At 36.7% G+C, this 25,122-nt stretch overlaps 1 protein-coding gene across 2 annotated transcripts in view; it reads right to left on the bottom strand.

Annotated features, from left to right (window-relative positions):
* Positions 1–13,063: 13,063 nt before the first annotated feature.
* The window catches only part of LOC6031073 (putative sodium-dependent multivitamin transporter), an 89,381-nt gene continuing 77,322 nt past the window's right edge, over positions 13,064–25,122 (bottom strand). The window contains exon 12 of one of the 2 annotated variants that reach the window (XM_038263118.1): positions 13,064–13,979. In XM_038263118.1, coding sequence (XP_038119046.1) covers positions 13,721–13,979 — 259 coding nt within the window. In that variant the 3' untranslated portion in view covers positions 13,064–13,720. The remainder of the gene's footprint in view (positions 13,980–25,122) is intronic. The other variant, XM_038263119.1, reaches the window with a different exon arrangement.

Raw genomic sequence — 25,122 nt, 5'->3', positions numbered from 1 at the left:
TTTGTGTTTGTTTCATTTAAGAATGAAAAAAATAATTGGGACAAAGAGGTGTTGAAAATTGACCCCTAACCTGTATCTCGTCAGCAAGAAAGCCAGAAAGAAACTTCCACAGTTCACGGTATGGCGGAAGATTAATATTATAAATCGAGATGACCCATGGGAAATTTATTCGGAGAAAGTTGTGTGATCAGCTTCCGAATATTGGTATAATTAGCATTTTTTCAGAAAAAAAATCTTGTTTTACAGAAAAAGAACAAAGCGTCAAGGTGCATACTGCCCACAATTGAAAAAACGGCTAATATCCACTTTTGGCAAAAACGAGATATTAGCACCAGGCGGTAGAGGATGTTCCAATGCATCTCCTGGAACATGAATTTCACTGAAATAGTGTTTAGACTTAGCTGCCGATGCGAAAAACCAAACGGCTAATATGCCACTCTTATGGGAAATTGCCTTGACGGAGATTTTGTGACAAACACTAAAACGCGTTTTTCTCGGAATACTTGATTTGGCATCACGGCGTGTTTTCTGGGCAACCTTAAGAAGAAAAAATAGTCATCGCTACTATTAAATGTGTCTTATAGGAAATTATCTGAGCTTTCCAATGCTTCTAAGAGCGAAATGTTTCATCGGGAAATTTCGAAGATATCTCTATTTTAAGTTTTTTTGTTCAACACCAGCCAGCAACAGTCAAGTGTTCGGAGCTCTTCAAACTTTTCGATTTTTTCGCCGTAATTTACCGTGATTACCCGCGAGTTTGCTGCTCCAGCATGCCAAGGGCCGGCCGTGGCCGTGGCAGTTCGAGTGCGGCCTCGAAAACCCGCGAAGCTCATCTACCGGCAGAGTGCAGAAAGGTAAACACACCAACGCCGCATCGACCGCCATCGCGCACGGGAGCGTGCCCAGTGACGTCACCGATCCATCGTTTTTACACGTGTCATACCGTCCACGTGAGTCCCTGTACGGACGAGACAATCGACTCGGGCATCCGGAAGCACTTCCGGCCAGCAGCAGCAGCAGCAGCCGTCCACAAGCACCACGACAACAACCACTTCCAACGTTCCCACCAGCAACGAATTTGAGATGCTGAGTGGAGAAGAAAACAACACCGCCAGTGACAGCAGCAGTGCTAGCGACGACGATGACGATGATGAACTTGCGCGCAAGCAAGAAAAGAAGAAAAAATGTAACTCTCCGAAGGAACGACGTCCACCTCCAATTTTTATTTTGGATACGCTGGCAGACGATGTTGACGAGTTGCTTGAGGGCCTCCAATATTGTCTGAAAATAGGTAAAACGTCAGTGCAAGTTATTACACTTTACAAACTGAATTTCGACATGGTGGTGAAGAAGTTGAAGTTGCGAAACTTCAAGTTTTTTACATTTGACCCTGCAGAGAAGGTCCCAGTGAAGATCGTCCTTCAGGGATATCCGGACCGCCCGATCTCCGACCTGGAAGAACACCTATCGGGCATCAAGGTTAAGCCTCGAGAGATTAAGGTGCTCTCAAAGACGATAACGGTGACAGGTACGTACACATTGTACCTCCTGTACTTCGATCGTGGGTCGGTCAAAATCCAGGACCTACGGCAGATCAAAGCATTGGACGGCTTCTTCGTGACGTGGCGATTCTACACGAAGAATCCGACCGACGCAGCGCAATGCCACCGCTGTCAAAAATTCGGACACGGTTCAAGAAACTGTAATCTTCCGCCCCGGTGCGTTAAGTGCGGTGAGACCCACTTCACCGAAAGGTGCAATCTTCCGCGGAAAGACCAGCTGGGGAAAACGCCCAGCAGCACAAAGCGCGCGTCAAGTGCGCGAACTGTGGTGGAAACCACACGGCGAATTTCCGTGGCTGTGCCGCGCGGAAAAAGTACCTCGAGGAGCAGGACAAGAAGAAGAAAGCGCCAGCGTCCCGCCAACCTCCGAAGACTTTGAGCTCGAACGCTGCAGCAGCTGGCGGCGGAGCGGTTCCATCGACCAAACCAGCGTTCCCTCCCGGTTGGGGAGGTTCATACGCTAGAGTAGCCGCTTCTGGCGTCGGTACTCCCCCGGGACAAGCTGATGTTACTGGTGATGATCTCTTCACGCTTCCTGAGTTTTTCGCCCTTGCTGGAGAGATGCTCACGCGCTTTCGTGCCTGCCGAAACAAGGCAGAACAATTCCAAGCTCTCAGTGAGCTGATGATGAAGTACATCTACAACGGATAAGCTGCCTTGTGCAGCGAAGTTTTTCGACGTCAACAGACAATACAAACTGTGATTTAGTTTTAAGCTTTTCCTATTTCTATCCTTTTCCTTAGCAAATCTCGAAGGTTTTTTTTTTTATTTTTCCTTCACTTGCCAAATCCATTGTTAGAATATCCAATTACATCTAAATGAATTATAGTGTAAACCATAGTTGAAAGGAACTCCAAAACTCTATTAGGTTATAAGAAACACTAAATTGTAAATTGATTATTTACTAATAAACACTAATTGAATTGAAAAAAGTTTTTTTGTTTTAAAATCCTTAATCATTTATTGGAAACTTTTAAATAACAGTCCAGGAAACTTATCAAACGATGTGTTTCATGTGTCATTTACTCATCAAAATGTGCAAAATAAGACAAGAAACAACTTTGTAGAAGGTTGCAAACCACTTAACATTTTGAAAATGAAGTTTTTACCGATTTTTTGAATATGTGAGATTTATTCAGAAATTAAAATCATAAAACCGCATTAAAATATTATTTTTACTAGAACAACTAGATTATTACATAATTGTTGTGTACAAATAACACCGGTCTGCTCTGATCCAGCTTGGAATTAGCTGATACAACCGAATTTTTTCAGGTTTTAGATTGATGAGGTTTTTCAAGATTTTTATGAATTAATATCATATTTCCTCAATCAAACATTAACCAGTTGCATGGATACAAAACATGTTAATGTTTAATACTCGAAATTGAACTGCAAACTATTTTTGCAAACTTTAGGAGAAATACTTTTCATTTGTATAAAATGATTGTTTTAGTTTTTTGTATTAAATAATCAAGGAATTAGCAATATTTTAGAAGTTTATAAGACTCTCATCTTCAATCTTATCTTTTTAAAAAAATGTTTTATTTCCTGATTTTTGTTCAAATAGTTTGGAAATGAAGTTTCTGTTTGATTTTTTTTGTTGAAATCATAAATAATATTGTTCGAACAAAAAAAAAGTTTGTGACGGTGTTTTCAGCATTCTGAATTGGAAGACTCGAGTTTTATTGCTACTTTTTAAGTGCATTTTCTTAAGTAAACATTATGTAAAATTTTATATTTATTTTAAACTTATGAAAATATGACTTTTGAAGCTTGCAAAAGTAATATGTAGTACATATTCGATTTTAAATCATATTTGTATTAATGTTCCTGGGTAATGTTTGTTTAAGAAAATTTCAAATTTATTCATTAAAATTCAATAATACCATTCACAATCACAAAACTACCAAAATTTCGATTGAACAAGCTAAATTAGAGCAGACACGTGATATTTGTACACCAAAAATATGTAATAATCTAATGATTCTTGGTAAAAAATATATTTTTGCACTATTTTTTCATTTAAATTTCTGAATAAATCCCATACATTCAAAAACTCAGACAAAACATAATTTTCAAAATGTTTAGCGGTTTGCAACCTTCTACAAAGTTGTTTCTTGTCTTATTTTGCACATTTTGATAAGTAAATGATAAATGAAACACATCGTTTGATAAGTTTTCTGAACTGTTTGTATAAAGTTTCTAATAAATAATATAGAAATTTAAAACCAAAAAACTTAAAATAGAGATATCTCAGAAATTTCCCGATGAAACATTTCGCTCTTAGAAGCATTGGAAAGCTGAGAAAATTTCCTATAAGACACATTTGAAAGTAGCGATGACTATTTTTTCCTGGAAAGTTTGTTCTAGAAAACACGCCGTGGCATAATAGCCGAATTTTCAAATATGGGCAGCATAGTGGGTCTAGGAAATTTTAATTTTCTGTGCTTAAAATTAAAAAAAAATACTAAATATAAAATTCAGCAAATACTTCTCAAATTATGAAAAGTATCACAAACATCATTGCATATTAATATTAATACTAAGATTTATGCTATAAACCTTCTTTTTATTTTTCGTCTCTTTGAAATATATATTTGAAATGACCTAATCACAAAAACTTGATTTTGACATAACTTTACCCCTTTGATATTTTTTAATTATGTTTGACAAGTTATTATTATGATTAAGTTATGATTGTTTTTAAAAACAAGTGTTTTTAAGTATTAAAATGCTCAAAAAATTTAAAAACTCATTTATAGATGCAAAAATGAATTCAAAATCCAACAGAACTTTTGTATCATGTACTTTTGATTTTATGCACTATTTTTTAACAATATCCATTTCAGATTGAATTATTTAACCGTTTTTTTTTTTCTTCAAATTTTGAAAAAAGCTTCCATCCTCGAAAAAAAATCCAAAAGATGACAAAAACTTCTACAATTTGCTTTTAAGGACATTGGATCTGACGTTTGGTTGATGAGATGGCCTTGCAAATAATGAAAATTCCCAAAAATAAGTTTTCCATCCCAATTGACCCTCAACTTTCAATCGATGTTATCTTAAAAATCAAGGGTAAAAAGTAAAACTTTTGTGAAATTTTCTTAACTCCTTGAATATAATATCATCAAATTTTTAATCACATCTTATATATCAAAACGCCTCAATCATAATATTTGGCACGATTGAAATGTAATTATAGAAAGCTGAGCTGACGATTTTAAATATGCTATACATTAAATTGTTTTAATCCTAACCCTTAATATTTGGCATGAGTTCATTTCATGTATAGACATAAAAACGCTGAAAGTTTCATCCAAAACGGAGCACCTCGATACGCCCTCTAGAATAACCGGAGAAAAATCTACAAAAACTTCCTCTTAAATTTCCTGCTGCTGGACAAATTGTATAAACATGAGTTTATCCTTATACTTGTCCTATTTTTCTCATACAAACTTCCCCCTCGAGTATGAGTGGGTAGTAGGGTGCCCAGAATACGGGACTTTTTCTCAAAACCTCGCTCCACAAGCTGAATATTGTTCCTTGATCTATTTTAGGACTCTGGTCCAAATATGAGCAAAATCGGTTAACATTTACCCTTTGATACTCGGGGGTGAAGTTTGTATGGGAAAAATCGAAAAAATGTATGGAAAACCCAATTTTCTTACAGTTTGGTCTACACGGTGCGCTACTTACATCCAAATATTCCCAAAAGTGAGATTCTCATTGGAAATTTAATGCTCTACAACTTTGTAGAACATACCAAAGCTGTAAAACTAAATCCTGAAAAGTTATTAGCGATTTAAAAAAGTCAATTTTGTATGAAAAACATTTTTTTCACCAACTTTAGGCTCGGATATCAATGGGTTAATCTCAACCAATTTCGCTCAAAATTTGCACAGATGCTTAAAATAACCCAATAAACCGTTTTCCGCTTGGGGAGCAGGGGGTCATTTTTTCTGGGCACCCTAGTGGGTAGATGTTGACCAATTATGCTCATATTTGACATAGATGCCTAACATAGATCAAGCAAAAATATTCAGCTTGTGGAGCAAGGTTTTGAATAAAAGTCCCATAAACTAAGCATCCAAATGAAGATATGTTTACGAGCTTTTTATGCGGAAATTTTATTTTAAAGTAGTATTGTATCCTTTTCTCAGTACCTAAAGAAAAAAAAACAAAACAAATATACCAAACACCGGTTTTATTTCCACCTGAAGTCGTCATAAATTCAGGGAAGCAGTTTCCTAGGGCAAACGTGTCATTTTTCATCGAATTTCCCCTCACTCACCGTAATACTCACGATTTGACAAATGGCCAAACCCGTCCGGAATCCTAGGTTCATTCCCCACACGTCGTCGTCCTCATGGTTACACGGACTTCAACCAGAGCTCGGGTAACGAGCTAGCAAATGTTGGCCAGAAAGGCAAAACATGCGATGATCCCGTGGGGGAATGATCTGCACATTTCGGTCGGTTGGAAAGTGAGCCTTTTTCGAACCAACATGACAGCAATTTGTGGGCATATGTATGCTTCCCAGGACTTTTCTCCCAACTAATCCCCCCTGAAACGTTTTTGTTGAGAAGTTTGTTTTCATTTGTGGCTTAAAATGGAGTTTCATTGTGCTGTTGTTCGTAGAAGAATGCTCTCAAAAGTTGGTACAGTTGCTGGGTTTTATTTACCGGAAACAATTGCCCAAGGAGGGCAACAAGTTCTTGCTTAAAGAACTAACAATTCCTCAGGATATGTTACTTCCAGTTTGAATTAAGTTTTGCCTTGGTTCTAACTTTTTTCAAAAACATTTTGAGGCGAACTTTTGATTGACGCAAGGAATGATAGATTCTAGATCAATATGTATTTTACTTTTCTAAGCCTTCAGCAGTTTACCATAAATTTTATCAAGTTTGCCTTAGGGTCATTGCTGAAAAATCACTTTTTAAAGTCCGAAATTGAATTAAGAGATGTTCATTCTGTTTCCTGTAGACAAAGTTAGAGCGAATAAAATTCCATTGAAACAGCTTTATTCACATGACCAAAAATTGAAAGTATAACTGTTTGTCCTGTACACAACCATGAACCGGCCGACACAACCTTGGCCCTGGAAGGGATGAAAATGAAAAACGCGCCCTCGGTTCCCAACGTTTTCCGGTGCAATTCCGCACCGAAAAAAGCACGACATCCTGAAATGAGCAAACAAGCTCGTAAAAAAAATCCTGTTAACAACCGTAAAAAGAAGGAACAATATAATACCAACCAGCAACAACAAACACCACCAACACAACACAAATTACATTGCAAACAATAGCTTTTGGCTTGCAGTTTAGCTTTCCTCCCCCGTTTGTGAGTGAAACCAAACTAACACAAACACCCACACACACATGCTTCCAGCATCCTTCGACAGTATCCTTCCACCACGGAGAGGTCAGGACACGTGAGCAGGGCAAAGAGGGAACCGTTTCCGGCTCGACTCGAATGGTGGGAGCTGCAGCGCCACACACACGAAGGAAACTGTAAACTCTCCGCAAACCAAAGCGAAACGGCCATTGTGTCTAAACTTTCTCCAAGAAGGAAATGCCCCCAAGGGGGGGGGGAGAAGGGGGAGCGTTAAGGCTACTGACTGTTGAGGCCGCGTCGGGGCACGGTAGTTCCCGGAGAAACCAATGAACTGTTCCCATTTTGATGCTTGAGATGGGTTTGGGCGTCATCCATAAAGTATGTCACGCTCAGGGTCTGAGAAAGTGTGACATTGCGTGTTATAAGTATAGGGAAAGCGTGACAAAGGGGGGGAGGGGGATTAAATTTTGGCTGATTTTAGCGTTACGTACTTTATGGATGAAGCCTTTGGAGTGGGGGTTGAGATTCCATTGCTTTATAAAGTGAACTCTTTGCGGTCCTAGCTATTTTTATTATACTGACCTGAGCTAACAAAATTGAAACATCCATAATTCAGCAATTCCATTTGAAAAGAGCATAAACCGAAAAAAAGTTTTCAGATTGGGCTCAACATTTTAACTGGCCAAAAAAATTAAAACCCGTTTTTGCCTTCCTCACTGAGGTAAGGCTATAATCCTGCTCTGAAAATGAACTTTTTATTAAAAGCTCCTAGACCCACCTTCATGTATACATATCGACTCAGAATCGAAAACTGAACAAATGTCTGTGTGTGTATGTGTGTGTGTATGTGTGTGTGTATGTGTGTGTGTGTGTGTGTGTGTGTGTGTGTGTGTATGTGTGTGTGTATGTATGTATGTGACCAAAATTCTCACTAAGTTTTCTCAGCACTGGCTGAACCGATTTTGATCGAACCAGTTGCATTCGACTTGGTTTAAGGTCCCATACATCGCTATTGAATTGTTTGAAGTTTCGATAAGTAGTTCAAAAGTTATGTATAAAAACGTGTTTTCGCAAATATCCGGATCTCAATTATATGCACGTAAACGATGTCTGGATCCATCATCCGACCCATCGTTGGTTAGGTAATTGAAAGGCCTTTCCAATGAGTCCAAAACATTGAAGATCTGGCAACCCTGTCTCGAGTTATGACCACTGAAGTGATATTTATGTACTATTTGAAGCCGGATCTCTCTTAAATGTATGTAAACTATGTCCGGATCCATCATTCGACCCATCGTTGGTTAGGTAATTGAAAGAACTTTCCAATGAGTCCAAAACATTGAAGATCTGGCAACCCTGTCTCGAGTTATTACCACATGAGTTATATCTGTGTTTTTTTCTGGAACTAAAAAAAGCTGAAATGTGTGTCCAAACCACTCATATTACCCATTTTTGGTAAAAAGTGAGGAAGGCATTAACCACATAGGTGGATTAGGTTAGTTTTTTTATTAACAAATGGTGTGACCTACGCCGTACTAGGGTGGTCCAAAAGATGACAATTTTCAACTTACATTTAAAAAAAACATAACTCCGCGCCATTCTAACCAATTTGAGCTGTCTTAGACGTAAATGAAAGATGAGCAATTCTCTACGAAATTTTTATTTTGTAATCGTGGTGCCTAAAGAAGCCATTTTGCATCATTAGTTTGTCCATATTATTTTCCATACAAATTTGGCAGCTGTCCATAAAAACATGATTTATGAAAATTCATAAATCTGTATCTATTTAAAAAATTTTGTGATCGACTGTCGTAAGGGCGTAATATTGAATGTTTGGCCCTTTTGAAATGTAAGTCTTGGTTAAAAAATTTTGAAAATATTTTTTTCGAAGAGATCGGAAAATTTCACGAATGTTTCATATTATAACATTAAAAATCGGACCATTAGTTGCTGTGATATCGACATTAGAAAATGGTGTGTTGTTTGGGTGGGACTTAGAAAACATCAATTTTCCTATTTTTAAACCTTTGCATGGCAATGTCTCAGCAACTAAGGGTCGTATCAACAAAATTTAAAAATGCAAAATGTAGAGAATTTTCTCAGCTTTTCAAAAATATTTTTTTTCAAAAGTGGGCAAACATGTGCACTAATTTAAAAAAATGAAATATTTTTAAAAAAAAGTCACCTAAAAATGGATTTAACTTGAAAACGGTACACTTTATCAAAATTTTACTAAAGTACTTTTTGATTGCAAATTTGATTTTACATCGAAAATTGAAGTTGAAAAATTTTTCGACCAAATTTTCGATTTATTGAAAAAATCAGTATTGATTCAAAAATTCATAACTCGCTCAAAAATTTTTTGCACGGCCTGGAAATTTCTGAAAAGTTGGCATTTGATGTCCTTTAAAACATATCAAAAAATAAAAAATAATAAAATAGTTTTTTTTGCAAATCAAGTTTTAGTGACAAAAAGTTAAACAAAAAATCACCAAAAAATTTTTTAACGTGCATCATTTTTTTTTCAGTGTAGTCCATATTCATACCAACAACTTTGCCGAAGACAGCAAATCGATCAAAAAATTCCTTCAAAAGATACAGATTTTTTTATTTTCATACATCATTTTTGTATGGCCAGCTGCCAAATTTGTATGGAAAATTATATGGACAAACAAATGATGCAAAATGGCTTCTTTGGGCATACCGAAGGCACTAAAAATGTTTCTGTCGGATTAAAAAATACAGAAAAATCGAATGACCGAAATCTGAGATAATTGCTCAGGTATAGTAGTAGTTTCAATGTCTATACTTTTTTTTTTTTGATTGTGTTTTTTTAGGGAAACTTTAACTATATCTTCTAATCTATATTTCACAAAAGTGTTCGACCGGTTTAAAATGTGGAAAAATGAACATATTTAAAGATTTCTGTACATTCGAGGTAATAAAAAAAATCAATAGGTTATAATGAGTAGTTTAAGACAATTGAACAGTAATTTTGAAGAAGACTACAAATCAATCTAAAAAATACGAGTTCAGCATACTTTCTAAAATATTTGAAAATTTTAATGAACAGCTGCCAACATTTAATTAAAACTTATATAGACTCACATCCCTAGTCACATTTAAGGTTTTTAGTAGGCCATTATAACCTTTTTAGGCTGTATGGGGGTTTTAAGAACCTTCATGAAACCTGTCAGTTTTAAAATGTTACTAGGGATAATTGCTCATATAAAAAAGTTAAGGAAATATTGTCATGTATAAATGCAAAATTTTGCACATTGAATTTATTTCGATTGCACACCTTCTTTAAAAAAAGACTTAATTTAATATAATTCAGAGTCCCTTTTGTAATTAATTCGGTAATACAAAATCAAAAGCCTCTTTTCATTTTAAGCCATTAAAATTTGTCATTTCACAATTCTCAAAAAAAAAATAATAATAGCCAAAATTTAAAAAAATGCTTCAATCACTCCAGAATTTAAAAAAAAACTCTCACTCAGGTTCCCAAAGAGTCAGCATTCCGGGGAAGGTCCCTAAGCCTCTAACAACCAAACAGCATACGGACCGTTTCCACTTACATTATATTTAACTAGTCAATTCAGCTGCCACTTTCGAGCAACCGAACCAACTCAGCGGAAGTTAAACAGCATCAACGTCTATACGACAGGACAGAGAAAAAGCTCCCAGCGGAAGCGAAAAAAAAGCTCCCCGTTGTCCCGGTGCAGTCAAAAGTTACATCGTTGCTGCTGGTCGCCGGCGTCGTCGGAAACGTGGTCAACACGGAAGCCACGAAAGCGTCAATACAAACAACCCAGAAGCGAAACCCCCAACAACCGGTGTGGGTGGGTGGGTGTTTGGTAGCTTGTGGGCAAAATTGAACAATTAAAAGTCAAATATAACATCACTTTGAGTGGGGGGAATGGGACAGGGGAAGCTGGCATTCAGGCCAGATCAAACGGAACGAAAGTCTAATGACCGGCCCAGAAGGTGAGGTTGAGTTGGGGGAGGATGTCGAGATCCCGGAACCAGGAACGGGGGAAAGTTACTAATAACGGAAGCCAGGGCAAACAATGGAGCCTCGGGGATAAACACAACTGTTTGCACAGGCTCACAGGCTTATGGAGGACGGAACGATGACGGTTAGTCAGGTGGTAATGGCCTATTACAATGTGAATAGGCGATTGAAGGAAGGAGGGGATTGCGCTTTCAGGGCGGTGTTTCGGTACAATTGAGATTAGCAAAATTTGTTGGAGTTGCGGGATTTAGAGTGGAGTCTGTCAGCATGACAGATTTTGTCCATCAAGTGTTTGGAAAGGAGATTAGTGGCTAACTACAAAGTGCAACTTTATACGTTGTATTATTCCAACTTCCAAGAACTAGTAAGCAACTAGATTCTTCATAATGCAAGCTTTAACTAAGCAGATTGTTATACATTAATCAACACTCCAGAGCAATACAAACTCGTCAGGTACGACTCCGTGCTGATGAATAGAAGTGGCAGTGCATCAAGAGGATTAGATGAAAATTGTATTTACTGCATTGTTCGCCGTCACTGCAAAGCTGGTAATTTTAATAAATTCAAGCCTCTTACATCGTATTCAACAGCACACACCTAGCCAGTTAGATGGTACAATCTAGCTCGTTGTACTACCAGACAAGAGATGAAATCTAGGAAATGTTCAACGTGCTAGCAAAAGTCTCTCCTCCTCGACGGTAACGATCCTCATTCTACTCGAATCCACGCCTTACACTTGGACACGGTTCCGGCCTCTTCCGTCGAGAGAGTGAATCAGAAAGAGGACACGGATGGCCTTGGACTGCACAGCATCCTCTTCTCGAGTGGGTGGGTGGTTGGTGATGGCGGTTGCACCTGTAGCCCCGGCATGTACCAACTATTGAGTGTTGTCTAGGAATAATGATGTAGTGCAGCTGCTCGGGTGCTGTAATAGTGCAACTTTTGCGACTCATTACTTATGCATGTAACAGACGTGATCCTGTTTCCTAATGACATCATCATCAAATTCGCAACAATCATCTTTGCCCGGGTGCCATCTAGAAAGAAGGGGTGGAAACCCCCTGGAAGTGCTCTGAGTTTGTCGAGTGGGTAAGTGAATTGTCATGTCGCTGTGCCGGAAGGAATCTTTTCTTCAATATCTGTCATTTATTTGGAAGGAGCTCTAAAGATGACGAACCGACGCAAAAGGTTAAAGTTTCGGTTTCCAGAATTCCAGAATATACTTGGTTCAGAAGATGTTCATACAAAAAAAAGCGATTTTTTGTTATCACAATTATCTGTCGAGAAAATTTGTCGGAGAAATATTACTGGTACACGGATAGAAATCCTGTACGCAAATCCGGTAACGGTAATCGGTGTTGCTGATTCCGATAACATGGTAATGTTATTTTCGAAATTCAAGAAAAAGTTTTAAATGTCTTGTTGTTAATATTTTAAAATGCATTGAAAATTTTTAAATTGTTGCAAAAATGATAAAAAAAAATAACTTTTTCTTGAATTTCAAAAATTTTTGTTCAATTTACAAAAACATCCCTAAAAGAAAGGCTTGAGAATTTCATAAATTTATTTCCCGGGACGAGAAATTGAACACTGCAAATAATATCATACATTAAACATAAAAATATAAATTTACCGTACACCTACTCAATATATCACAATCAATTAGTGTAGGACAGCAAACACGTGTTAACATACTATGACTACTAGCCAATCATCAACCCACAATTGATAGCACAACAAATACGACTACGAAAAGTTTTCGGAAATTGTAAACCGATTGAGCAAGCCTGAATCAGTTGAAACAAACCATAACTCTCGTGTAGTATGAGTTAAAAATACATCGATTTGAAGAAAGAACTACTTCCAGTCAAAGCAAATCGGCCGCAAAACCGATGAATGGTGATTTTCTCATTCAGCAACTTCTCGATCGATCGCACTGGCCCTATCCTTAAAGGGGGTTGGTTGCACTGCATTGACTGTCTCTCTTATGGTGAATTACATTCGGACAGGGAGAGTACCTATATTATCCACCTATGTATGGCGATGATGGGCATTGCACGAAAACGGGAAGACTGGTCAATTATGGTTGATGATGGTTGTTATTTGTGACGTGAATCAATGTTTTTCTTTCACATTAATCACACGGATATTACAGTGTTTTAATTATATTTCATTGAGATAATAGGGAATATCACTTTAAACATATGATGCTGGACTACTACATAACAAATAAACTGGATTGAAGCTTCCTGCGGTACATTGGAAGCATCATCCCTATGTTTGTACTAATCAAGTTTTAAATTCATGCGGTTTGGAACCTGTTTGGTAATTGCTGGCGGAAATTGTATGAAGATGGAGAGGAAAATATTTCGCATTGGATAAATATTAATGATAGATTATAACAAAGTTTGATAAATATTCATTAAAATGCAACAACTTGAGTGAACTTTCAGCGTCCACCCACTTCCTGCGGAATATCGTTTTTAATTTGCACCGAAAAACCGCCACAAGCAAAACGAATAATTAAAACCTCTCACGTTCCACCTTCACTGCGAGGCTGGCCGGGCTGACGACGGTCGGCGCCTCTGATTGGGACTGTTCTGAGCCAAGAACTCCGGGTTGATTACGATATCCTTCGATTGCAAATATGTTACCTTCATCAGCGGCGTTTCCGTTTTTCTTGTTCTTGTTCTTCTTCGAAGTGGCAGACACTCCGGTTTTCATCATCATCGTCATCGGTGCACCAATCTGGATCCGAATGGAGCCGCTATCATCCTTGGTAATTGATTTTCTGCCACTCTTCTTGTCAGCATCCCCCCGCGGCGGACCCACCGAGTGTCGTCTGACTGATCCTGTAGCTCAGAGCTTTGGTGCACCGTTCTTCGTCCCGGCCCGGTAGCAGGTCGGTACCTCCCTTTTGCTGGAGCCCGCACAGGCCGCCCGTCATCAACGAGATGATGAAACCGAAGAAAATCGTCAGGAATGTCCCCAGGAACGAGTACCATATGTAGCTTATACGGTACACCGGTGCCAGCGGGTTGTCGTCGGTTCCTGCCGCCGAGCTGCTGGAATAGGTTAGAAGAAGAACTTGCTTGTAATTTAGATACCAACCAAGTGTGGTGTGAGGTGAGCTAGTGAAATTAAGCAGAAATTGACAGAAAGAGAGCAGGATTAGAATGCCCCTGTGGCAGTCGATTTACTAGTGATGGTGAAGCCACACCATTTCATACATCATCTGACAAGCAATTTACTTAATTGGATGTGATCCCGTGAAGGGAAATTAGATGCAGTTCCTATTTAGCTACAGAATTGTTTCGTGTTCATCGAAAACGGAAGAATGCAAATGAGTTCTTTTTCCTGTGAATTTAACTACCTAATGCTTAATGTTTTAAACACAAAATTTCAAAATCAAATCCTCCAGACGGACCCTTGCATCATTTTTTTTGTAACTGCACCACCAACAACCAGCGCAAACTTTTTACCCTCTTATTGAGACTAATTTTCAATTACCACCACTTTTTCCTGTGAGTGTGCAAGTGTCTCTTTGTATCCCTGTGTGGGAACTGTTTGCCTAAGTAGTCACAAAGTTTTCCTCGTGATTGTGTGCAACTGTGGGGGTGTGTCACCTCCCCTCCCTATTCAAGTTGCTATAAAGCTCAGATTTTATTTTTCAATTTCCCTCAAACCAAGCGCAGAGTACAAAACTTTGTCTCCGGTACACTTTCTCTGCGCCACACTTCTTTCGAATGTGCAGTGTTGTGCCAGCGACTCGGTGGCACTTGTCTTGTTGGTTGGCTGTTTATTACGACTACTATTTACAATTGAACGGATTTGATCATGGTAAGATTCAGACGTTTCTAAAAAAAATCTTGGATACATTATTTTAAATCAATACTTCCAATCAAATTTTGAGATCAATAAAAAATAATAAAAAGTACTCAAAAATTTCAGAATAAGAACTTTTAGAATTTTACCTAAATTTTATCATGAACATCACTCCCATTGTAGTTGCGTGGTTCGCGCCCAAGAATAGCACAAAGTTTCGCTGTTTTTCATCCACCAACAACAGCTTTCCCCGCGAAACCCTTGCCACACCTCAATACCGCAATTGCCCGGGAAAATCGCACAGATTCATGGTCGCATAGTTTACGAGTCAAGCGCGTCACTTAGTCACAATTGTGCGGTGAGCTTCCACCGAGTACAAAGTTACAGTTTTATTCCCATTCTAGTTCATTTTTTGTTGTTGTTGTTGTTGTTTCCGCCAAAGGACGCGAAAATTTGCGTTGCATCCAACCAACGAACCAACAAGGTTGACAAGGACGCCCCCTCCCGCTTTGGCAAGCTTTGAATGAATAACGGTGAATGCAAGAAAGAAACGAGCTTTTCACAATGCAATCAACCCTTCGTTCGTCAAGTGATTGTTTCTGCGGTTGATTTGAGCGGGGAATTTGAGCGGTGAATAAAAGCGTCATTGTTTTTCGATGTTTTGTGGTGGCGTTTAGATTGGCGTGCCGAGGATGCAGCAGTTGGTTGGTGCGCCACGTGGAGGCGGGAGTTGACAAGAAACAACTTCCGTTTCGTGTTTACTTCCAATTAACTTCGCCAACCACACCTTGAAATTATGCGAAACCCGGGTTCGTGCTGACTTTCTTGTGGTGGTTGCTTTTATCCAATACGTTGCATTTAAAGAAGAATCCATTTAGTAGTGAAAAAATGTCTATAATTTGAGCCATTTTAAACTTTATTTGAATTATATTAAAATTTGAAATTTTTATATGGATTAAATTTCACCTCACATTTCCTTAAAAAAACCATCCAGCCTCACAAAATAGTTACAGAGAAACCTCATTTTACGCGGTGGCGTTACGCTTTTTGTTTCTTAGATTTCTCTTAAACCATTAAATATTATTGCAAGCTTTAAACGCGTTTTGTAGATCTGAATTAATTAATTAATTTAAAAACATTTCTAAAATGTTGCGTAGTTCCAGAGAAATCGACAAATTAGAAAAACGTAAGGCATGGCGCAAAAAGAGGTTTCAATGTATGTGAAATATTAAAAACTGTACACGGACTGTACGTCCGGACCGTGGTGTAGGGGTAAGCGTGATTGCCTCTCACCCAGTCGGCCTGGGTTCGATCCCAGAAGGTCCCGGTGGCAAATTTTGAGACGAAATTTGTCTGATCACGCCATCCTAAAAAAGGTTAGGTCGTTAGCTCAGTCCAGGTGTAGGAGTCGTCTCCCTGGGTCCTGCCTCGGTGGATTCGCTGAGTTGGACTAACAATCCAAAGGTCGTCAGTTCGAATCCTGGGATGGATGGAAGCTAAGGTGTAAAAAGAGGCTAGCAATTGCCTCAACAATCAAACCTTCGGACATTTAGTTTCGAGTAGGAATCTCGCAATCGAGAACGCCAAGGCAATGCTGCAGAGCGAATAATTTGATTTTTTTTTTTTTGACGCTGTAAAACACATGAACATGTAACATCGTATTAGGTATCTAAAATTGACAATATTAAAATCTTTTCGTGCGTAAGTGCACTATTCCAATAAATTCAGGTAAATCTACAATGAAAAGTACGTTTTATTCAACCAATATTACATTGATATTAGGCATTAAATTTTGTTCCGCAAATTTATCTTTTGTTGAATAAAATGTTTTTTTTTTCTTATACGAAAATTGGGTAAAAAACTATATCAAAATCATTTTACACGGAATACAATCAATTCCCGTAATCATGAGTTGTGTTCATGTTCATGAATTTTAGAACCACGAAGGAATTTACTCATAAGTATTTGTATTTGTACTCAAAACTGGTCTGAAACGTGTTTTTGCTCGGAAATCACGTTTTAGACACGTTTTGAGCACGCTGTATCTTTTGACAGGAGAGCAATTCTCTCAGATTTCGGCCATTCGACTTTTTTTTTTGTATTTTTTAATCCGGATGAAACTTTTTGGGTGCCTTCAGTATGCAGTGTGGCAGTGCGTGGCCGAATGGTTACGCTGTCCGCCATGTAAGCGGATGATTCTGGGTTCGATTCCCATCTGCTGCAACCTTCCATCGGATGAGGAAGTAAAATGTCGGTTCCGGCCTTGGTTGTTAGGCCGTTAAGTCATTCCAGGTGTAGGAGTCGTCTCCATGCCATAAGTACAAACAACACACCAAACCAAGCCTACTCCGGTGGAATCGCTGGCGGCGGTTGGACTCGCAATCCAAAGGTCGTCAGTTCAAAACACTGGGGTGGAAGGTTCCTTGGAGTAGAAAGAGGTTTGAGTGCTCTCCCCATTCAAGCCTTCGGACTCCTAGGTTCGAGCAGAAACTTGCAATAGAGACCACAAAAGACCCGGGGGTCGTTAACCCGAGCATGGGTAAATAACAAGGGAAATGCGTAATAATACCTTTCTCTGGTATCAATACCAAATTTTGGTATTCCTGGACCCTTTAAAATTTGTCTTAAGGATTATGCAAGAGCAAAATGCGGTATCATACCAATTTAAGGTATTGTTTTGATATTGCAAAATTGCAGAATTTGTCAATGATCGAACACCACATTTTGGTATTCTTTTGGTATTACAGTATTTTATCAAATTCCTCTGACACTATGGGAAAATTTTGACCAATTTTGACAAAATAATTAATTTTGCGCTAAAATGATGTCTCAAAGCGAATGCTTTCTTTCAAAACCGGAAATTTCAAACTTGATTTTAAACATTTTTGATATACCCCCTATAGAAATGACTTGAAATTGTGGAAAATTTTCTAAGTCAGGATGGCACATTTTGGTATTATTTTGGTATTAAAGTGTTTTATCAAATTCCTCTGAAACTATGGGAAAATTTTGACCAATTTTGACAAAATAATTAATTTTGCGCTAAAATGATGTCTCAAAGCGAATGCTTTCATTCAAAAATTTCAAACTTGATTTTAAACATGTTTGATATACCCCTATAGAAATGACTTAAAATTGTGGAAAATTTTCTAAGTCAATGGCACATTTTGGTATTATTTTGGTATTTAAGTGTTTTATCAAATTCCTCTGAAACTATGGGAAAATTTTGACCAATTTTGACAAAATAATTAATTTTGCGCTATAATGATGTCTCAAAGCGAATGCTTTCATTCAAAACCGGAAATTTCAAACTTGATTTTAAACATTTTTGATATACTCCCTATAGAAATGACTTGAAATTGTGGAAAGTCAGGATGGCACATTTTGGTATTATTTGAATATTGAAAAGTTTCATCAATTTTCTCTGAAACTATGGGAAATTTGTTAAAAAAAATTTACGAGTTAATTAATTTTGCGCTAAAATGACTTGAAACCCAAAAATGTTAAAGATGATTTTAAAAGTTAGTGTGATATACCCAGGGCTGTGGAGTCGGAGACGGAGTCGGAGCCGGAGTCGGTGGAGTCGGGTCTTTTTGGGGACCTGGAGTCGGAGTCGGAGTCGGAGTCGTCAAAACTCGAACAGCTGGAGTCGGAGTCGGAGCCGGAGTTGGCTAAATTTTATGAGCTAGAGTAGGAGTCGGAGTCGGAGTCGGAGTCGGAGCCGAAGATTTGATAACCGTTGGATTCGGAGTTGGTTTAATTTCAAAAATTGTTTTTATATTGTTAATTTGATAGTATTTACAAAACAACTCATATTTTCAATTGATTTATCAGATATCATTATGTATTTGAAGCTTTATTGTGATTGAAAAGCTCCATGTGTAATAACACAACACTATAAACACTAAATGATAACCTCTTACCCAAGTATGTAGTATCATAGTCAAAAAAATTAAAAATATTGGTTATGTAGTCAGACTATATTTATGTTCCCTTTTAATTCAAATTTGACCAAATTTCATCCAGTTATTTCTGAAAAAAGTACACACAAAGTCATCTTTTACCCCGATAGCGAATGTCTTAGAGGTTTTACGTTAAATCATTTTTTAGGAAAAAAATACGAGGTACATAAAAAGATTATAAATAGTAATCACTGTTTTTGCAGATCGAAAAAGAGTCACTGACAGTTTAACTTCTGTAACAAATAATCAACGATAATAACAATCTCTTACTTGGAACTCAACATGCGCATTTTGTTTATAACTGAGTACAAGAAAATCAAAGTCAAATTATTTAAAATAATTTAAACAAACAAAAAATGTCAAAAGAAGTTGCAACAAATTTGAAATAATCATTGATTGTTGATGTTGATGTTGATTTTAGGTAAACTTTTTTGATATCGTTGCAAATTATCGTTGAACAAATCTCAAGAATTCAGTACAAAAATGAACTAATAAAAAAATGTATAGAACAAAATGTAGGATTTTCATTTATTTTTCAAATATTATAAATAAAAAACACAGAATCAAAATATTATCAACTGGTACGAATTTTCTCATACTGTATGTCTCACGCCAATATGACGGAAGGTGATAATCATTGCAAATCCTTGTACCTTAAAAAATGAAATATTTGTGACCTAGAAAATATTTTACTTGTGGATATTTTTTTTTTATTATATTTTAAGTTTTTTCATATATTTTGATGAAGGCAAGATCATCCATTAAGCTTCGTTTTGGTTGAATATTCAAGAAGTATCGTGCACCTCCTTTTTAAAGTATATAAAATTTTAAAATTAAAATAAATTAAAAATTTACAGTTTAAGATATTTTCCATGTCACAGATATTTGAAAAGGACATCTTAAGCGTCCTTTCCACGAAAAATTTGTTTAGATACATTTATTTGCAATAATAATCTCCTTCAGCCATGGCGTGATGTCCATGTACGTCTTAACAAAAAAACAAAAAAAAAAGTTTCGTTAAAAATTGTCATTTAAAAAACCAGGTGCCTGTCACTGTGCTTCTTACAAATGTCAGCCTGAAAGTGAGCAAATTGAATTTTAATGTTCAATAGATCATTAAGGCCAGATTTCTTTTAGTTATTCATTCAAAAATAACAATTTAATATTTAAATTTATTAGCTTTCAAAAAAATATTTCCAAATTTGAGGTTAAGTAAGTAAATCGAAATTTACTTACAAAACTGTTCTTCTCAAAATGCCTCTAAAACTGAAGATAGTTTTTGATTTCTGTTTCCATAACGTATAAAACTTGTAACCTAGAAACTTTTTTCTATTTTTTTACTTTACTTTACTTTTACTTAACTTATTTTTCTTGAGAAAAACATGACGAGAGTATTTAAATAATCCTATTTATCAATGTTTCAAAAATAATTTACTAATAATAGTTAACTAACTTTTAAAACATTTAAAACATGTGGAGTCGGAATCGGAGCCAACCATTTGTTGAAAGCTGGAGTCGGAGTCGGAGTCGGAGTCGGCTAGAGTTGGTAGGCCGGAGTCGGAGTCGGAGTCGGAGCCCATTTCAAAGCCGGAGCCGGAGTCGGAGTCGGAGTCAGTAATTTGATAAAGCCGGAGTCGGAGTCGGAGTCGGAGTCATTTTAATATAACTCCGCAGCCCTGGTATAAACTAATATTTTTTCAAATAAGTTCAAATATTTCTAAGTCGGGAAACCAAATACTTTGAAAAACGAGTCAATCGACAGATTTTGAATTTTGGTGAATTTCAATTCAGTTTCATTTTAATAATACTATTTTTCAATCTTGTTATTTTTCAGAAGCTTCATGGAGTCCATCAGCTGTTCATCATGTAAAAAATGATTTCAGGTGTTTTGAAGCTTTGATACAAAATTTAAAAACTCATGAAAAATTTTAATAAATTGCTGAAATTATGGTTTTTTTGTTGTTATTTCAGCGAACATAATGTTTTGGTTGCCCAGTAAAGATGGTAAAATACCATGAAATCATACCAAAATCATGTATGTGAAAGACCACAGATAATACCAAAATATGATTTTCCAAAATACCTGAAACATCAACTAAAATCATGTATATCAAAAGTTTTGGAATTCAAGCAAATGTTCAGAATATTGGAATAAACATGGTTTACCAAGTTTTGCATTATAACAATTTTGTGAAACCTCAAATAAAATTCTGGGTATTTTTCCCTTGTATAAAACAAAGCAATTATTTAACATACCATTTTTGTGATATTTGATTTTGCCCATGGTCCAATTTTGTTTGTTCAGTCCCAAAAAACCATTTTACCAAGTGGACCCGTTTTATTACCCATTTGGCAGAATCCGGAAAATGATTTTGAATCAATCTGTATCCCAAAGAAATTTTTGAATCAATACTGAAAGAAAGAAATTTAATTTAATTTTTAAATTGTAAAAAAAATTTGTAAATCAAAATGTTTTACAAAATTTTGATAATGTGACTGTTTTATTTTTTTCAACTTCATTTTTCGATGTAAAATAAAATTTGCAAAAAATGTACATAGTAAAATTTTGAAATGTGCACTGTTTTCAAGCTTAAAGCCATTTTAAGGTAATTTTTTAAATAAACTCAGTTATTCATTTTTAAAATTAGTGCCCATGCCATGCTTTCAAAAAAATTTTGAAATTTTGAGAAAAAACTCATATTTTCTAAAACTTTGTTAATGCGACCCTAAATTCCTGAATATTGCCATGCAAAGATTTAAAAAAGGAAAATTGACATTTTTAAGTTTCACCTAAACAACCATCTAATGTCGATATTCAGAAACGGTCCGATTTTCAATGTTTCAAAATCTACTCAAAATTTCATCAAGAAACATTTCAAAAGGGCCAAACATTTAATATAACGCCCTTTTTAAATTAAGTCACATATTGATTTTAAATGGTTTAAAACATTTTGAAATTTGATTTTTGCATTTTTTATAAAATTGTTTTCTGATTTATTTCTACAAATCGTCATCTTAATATCAGAGCTTTGAAAAACATGGTGAAACGTTGATACACTGCATGAAATTTTGAAAAATTTTAAAACTGTAATATTTGTTATTAATAATAATTTGGCAGTAGCACAACCACACACTCCATAAGATATATTTCTGACAGAGCGTTTTTCCGAGCAAACTTAAAATAATCTTTTGTCGAAAGGCAAAAAAATTATGAGAATCACTCCAATAAATTTCAGACAGAGTGTTATCCGAATCAGTAAAATTATGGATGATCGGAGTTCGTACTGATTATTTTTTTTGGAGTCACATTTGTCACCCAATGCAAATTATAAAACTCATGTTTCATACTGTTGAGTAGTTTCAGTCACATTTGAGCACCCAATGCAAGAAAAACGTGATTTGAAATCTGAAATGAGTATCTTAGAAGTTGTGTGAAAAATGAGAGAAACAAGCAAAATATCTGTAGGATAGAGCTAGTTCAGTCAGAAAACAACATTCATACAAATTAAGAAAATTTATTTCGTCGCCGTCGTGCTAACTTGTCGTACGTGCATTTTGGGCCAAATTGTGTTAAAAACGCCATTTTATGCAGCTCACATTGCCTCACCTTTTGACCTTCACAGATCCCACAAATTCGATTTCATTCCTCAGATATTCAACGAAATCCGAAAAAAATCCGTGTATGTTTGTCACTTTACGTATGAAAGTAGTTTCAATCTTGTCCTGCTATCTTGTCACTCCCTGAAATTTGACGTAAGTGCGACAACTGGCCAAAGGGATTTCAGGTCAGAACGCGATTGACGCACGTACAAGTGAGACTACCGTAAACATTTGTAAATATAACTCGGGACTCTAGCAACTAACTTCATCCAAACTTCGGGACAATGCATATAATGGTCAGCCAAACAAAACGTGTTTGTTATTGTTTACAATGCGTGCTTTCGTTTTTGTTTATTCAAGGTCAAACATTAAAACGTGTATTCTCGGAACGTCAAAATGGCGGGAGCGACAAGATAGCACGACGACGTCGATTTCGTAAACCAAAAGTTGCTCAGATTGACCTTCATATGCGGAAAATACAATATTACCAACAAAAAATTCATATTTAATGACTTGATATTTCAAAATACACTTTTTATGTAGCGTCAAATGAAGAAAAAACAAAACGCTTCTGTGCAGGAAATGCAGGAAACCATAATTGCATTGTGAGAATTTGAATGAAAGACTAGATTTCGAATTTTGAGCCAAATTTTCATTTTTTTTGAACAAAAAGTATCACAACGTGTTGAAAAACCCATAACAGTCATGCTATTGTAAAAAAAGTCAGATTTTCTTAAGTTTTGTACCATGTTTTGATGTGGGGTCTTAAATATAAAATTTCTCAAATGCTAAAAAATGCTCTGTTTGATTTAAAATAAATTATAAAAGCGTTATTAAATGTGTTTCAAATATTTACAACCTTTACAATTGCACAACATTAAAAAAATAATAATACATTTTTAGCATTATTTATTTTTTTGACTTGTAATTTTCGAGGATAAGGGAGGGAAAGACAAAAACTACCAGTTTCTATTTCAATCAGTTTCAGATTGAACAAAAAGTGTACATAGTTGTTGCTATTTCATTTATTACTGGTAGCTTTAAACTTCTTGTAAATTGTAAATTATATTTTACAAAAATAAATATTTATTGAAGTGTCCAGGAATATATCGAAAGCAGTGATAAACTTTTTCCCGAATTCAACGTTGAATAAAATCTCATAGATTTAGTAATTTTAAACAAATTACAATCAAATTCATCATCATATAGTATAAAAAATGCAAAGCTATAGTGCTCTCCATGCATTACCGGGGCAGAAGGCTAAAATAAGTCAAGATTAACTTGAACCACACAATCCACTTTACCCCTTCTTCAGCTCGTGTGCAACACGAGTCCTCTTGGAAAACCCTCGTTATTCGAGGGCACTTAAAGCATTCCAGATTCTTCCCTTCATTTTTTATGTCGTGTTTTAACAATATCAGTGAAACACATACACATACACTCAACCTTTAACCATGTGTGCATGCCACGACACTGTCAGCAAGAATTACTCTGGATACATTGTTTGAATATTGTTAAATAAAAAAGGAGTCTTTATTTACCACTGTTTCCGGCGCTAAGCCATTCATCATTTCTTGCCACCGCCGTCGTCGACGTCGTCTTCGCCGGGAGCATTTCCCGACCCTGATGATCGCATGGTGGTGGTGGATGAAGAAAGCTCCCAGAAGAAGGTTGTCGTTTGCGGTGAAAGCACAAAACCAAACCGCAGCTTTTTTGTGAGTGGTTAATTCTTTGTACTGCTGCTGCTTCCCCACTCTCCGGCTGCTTTGTATGGCACCCTTTTCGAGCAAAATCCGATTCCCATTCGATAAACTAGCAAACAAATGGTGGGGTGGTTCTCTTTGAAGGTTTTTTATCGGAAAAGTTTTCCACCTCGGAGGCACCCTGAACCAGCGTACACAAAAAAAAAACGAAATTTCTTTGCACAAGAAAGAGTGACGAAGAAAAAGTCGACAACCTTCTTCTCTCTCTCTCTCTCTGTGGCTGGCCTTCCGGGAAATGCTCTCGGGGTATTATGCTTTCGTAGAAGAATGCAATTCACTTTTTTCTCTTGCTTTGCCTTCCCGTGAAAAATTTTTGCTCATTTTAGAAAGGCAACCCCAAGCCTTTTCTAGGGCAAAAGAAGAAGAAGAAGAAGAAGGGCGAATGCTTTCCAGCAGCAAACCAAAGCCAAAGTTGCTTCGCTTCCGTTACACGTCCTCACTCACGGAGACGAAGGCAAAAACTCCACGGAACAAGGACACACAAGGCCATTACCAACGCGCCACAATGCACTCGACAATCCACTGAAGCAGCGGGTAGAGGGCTCTGGGGGCTTTGGTTACAGGTATCGTGTTTTTTTTTGGAAGTTGAAGCAAGAAAATCTTCGCAAACATGTTCGTTTTGAGAAATTGAGATGTCTTAAAGAAATGTTTAATGCATAGCACAAATTTCAAATAATAACAAGCATGAAATTTGAAAAGAAGTGCCTTACAATGTAACATCAATAAAATGATGCACGTCGTTTCCAACATTCTTGTTAAACGAAGCTTTTTCATTCCATCGCGCCCCGAGCACGATTATGCGTTGGAGTTTGCTTTGAAGCCGGGTCCTTCCCAGAATTTAATGTCATTTTTTCGCCAGACAAAACCAGACTCGCCCTCTTAGCCCCTGGGCAAATCTTCAGTCTCGTTAGAGATTTTCCCCTTGCTGCAATCCATCTCATTAGACTTGCACGGGGAAAATTTACGACCTCGCCCTCAATTTGGCGGCAATTATGCGGCGGTCCAAATTTACTGCCGCGGATTTCCTTAAAGAAATCATGATGAACGGAAAAGCGGAG

The sequence above is a fragment of the Culex quinquefasciatus genome, chromosome 3 (assembly GCF_015732765.1).
Source record: "Culex quinquefasciatus strain JHB chromosome 3, VPISU_Cqui_1.0_pri_paternal, whole genome shotgun sequence".
Classification (NCBI taxonomy): Eukaryota; Metazoa; Arthropoda; class Insecta; order Diptera; family Culicidae; genus Culex; species Culex quinquefasciatus.
This window is presented reverse-complemented; position numbering and strand designations above follow the sequence as displayed.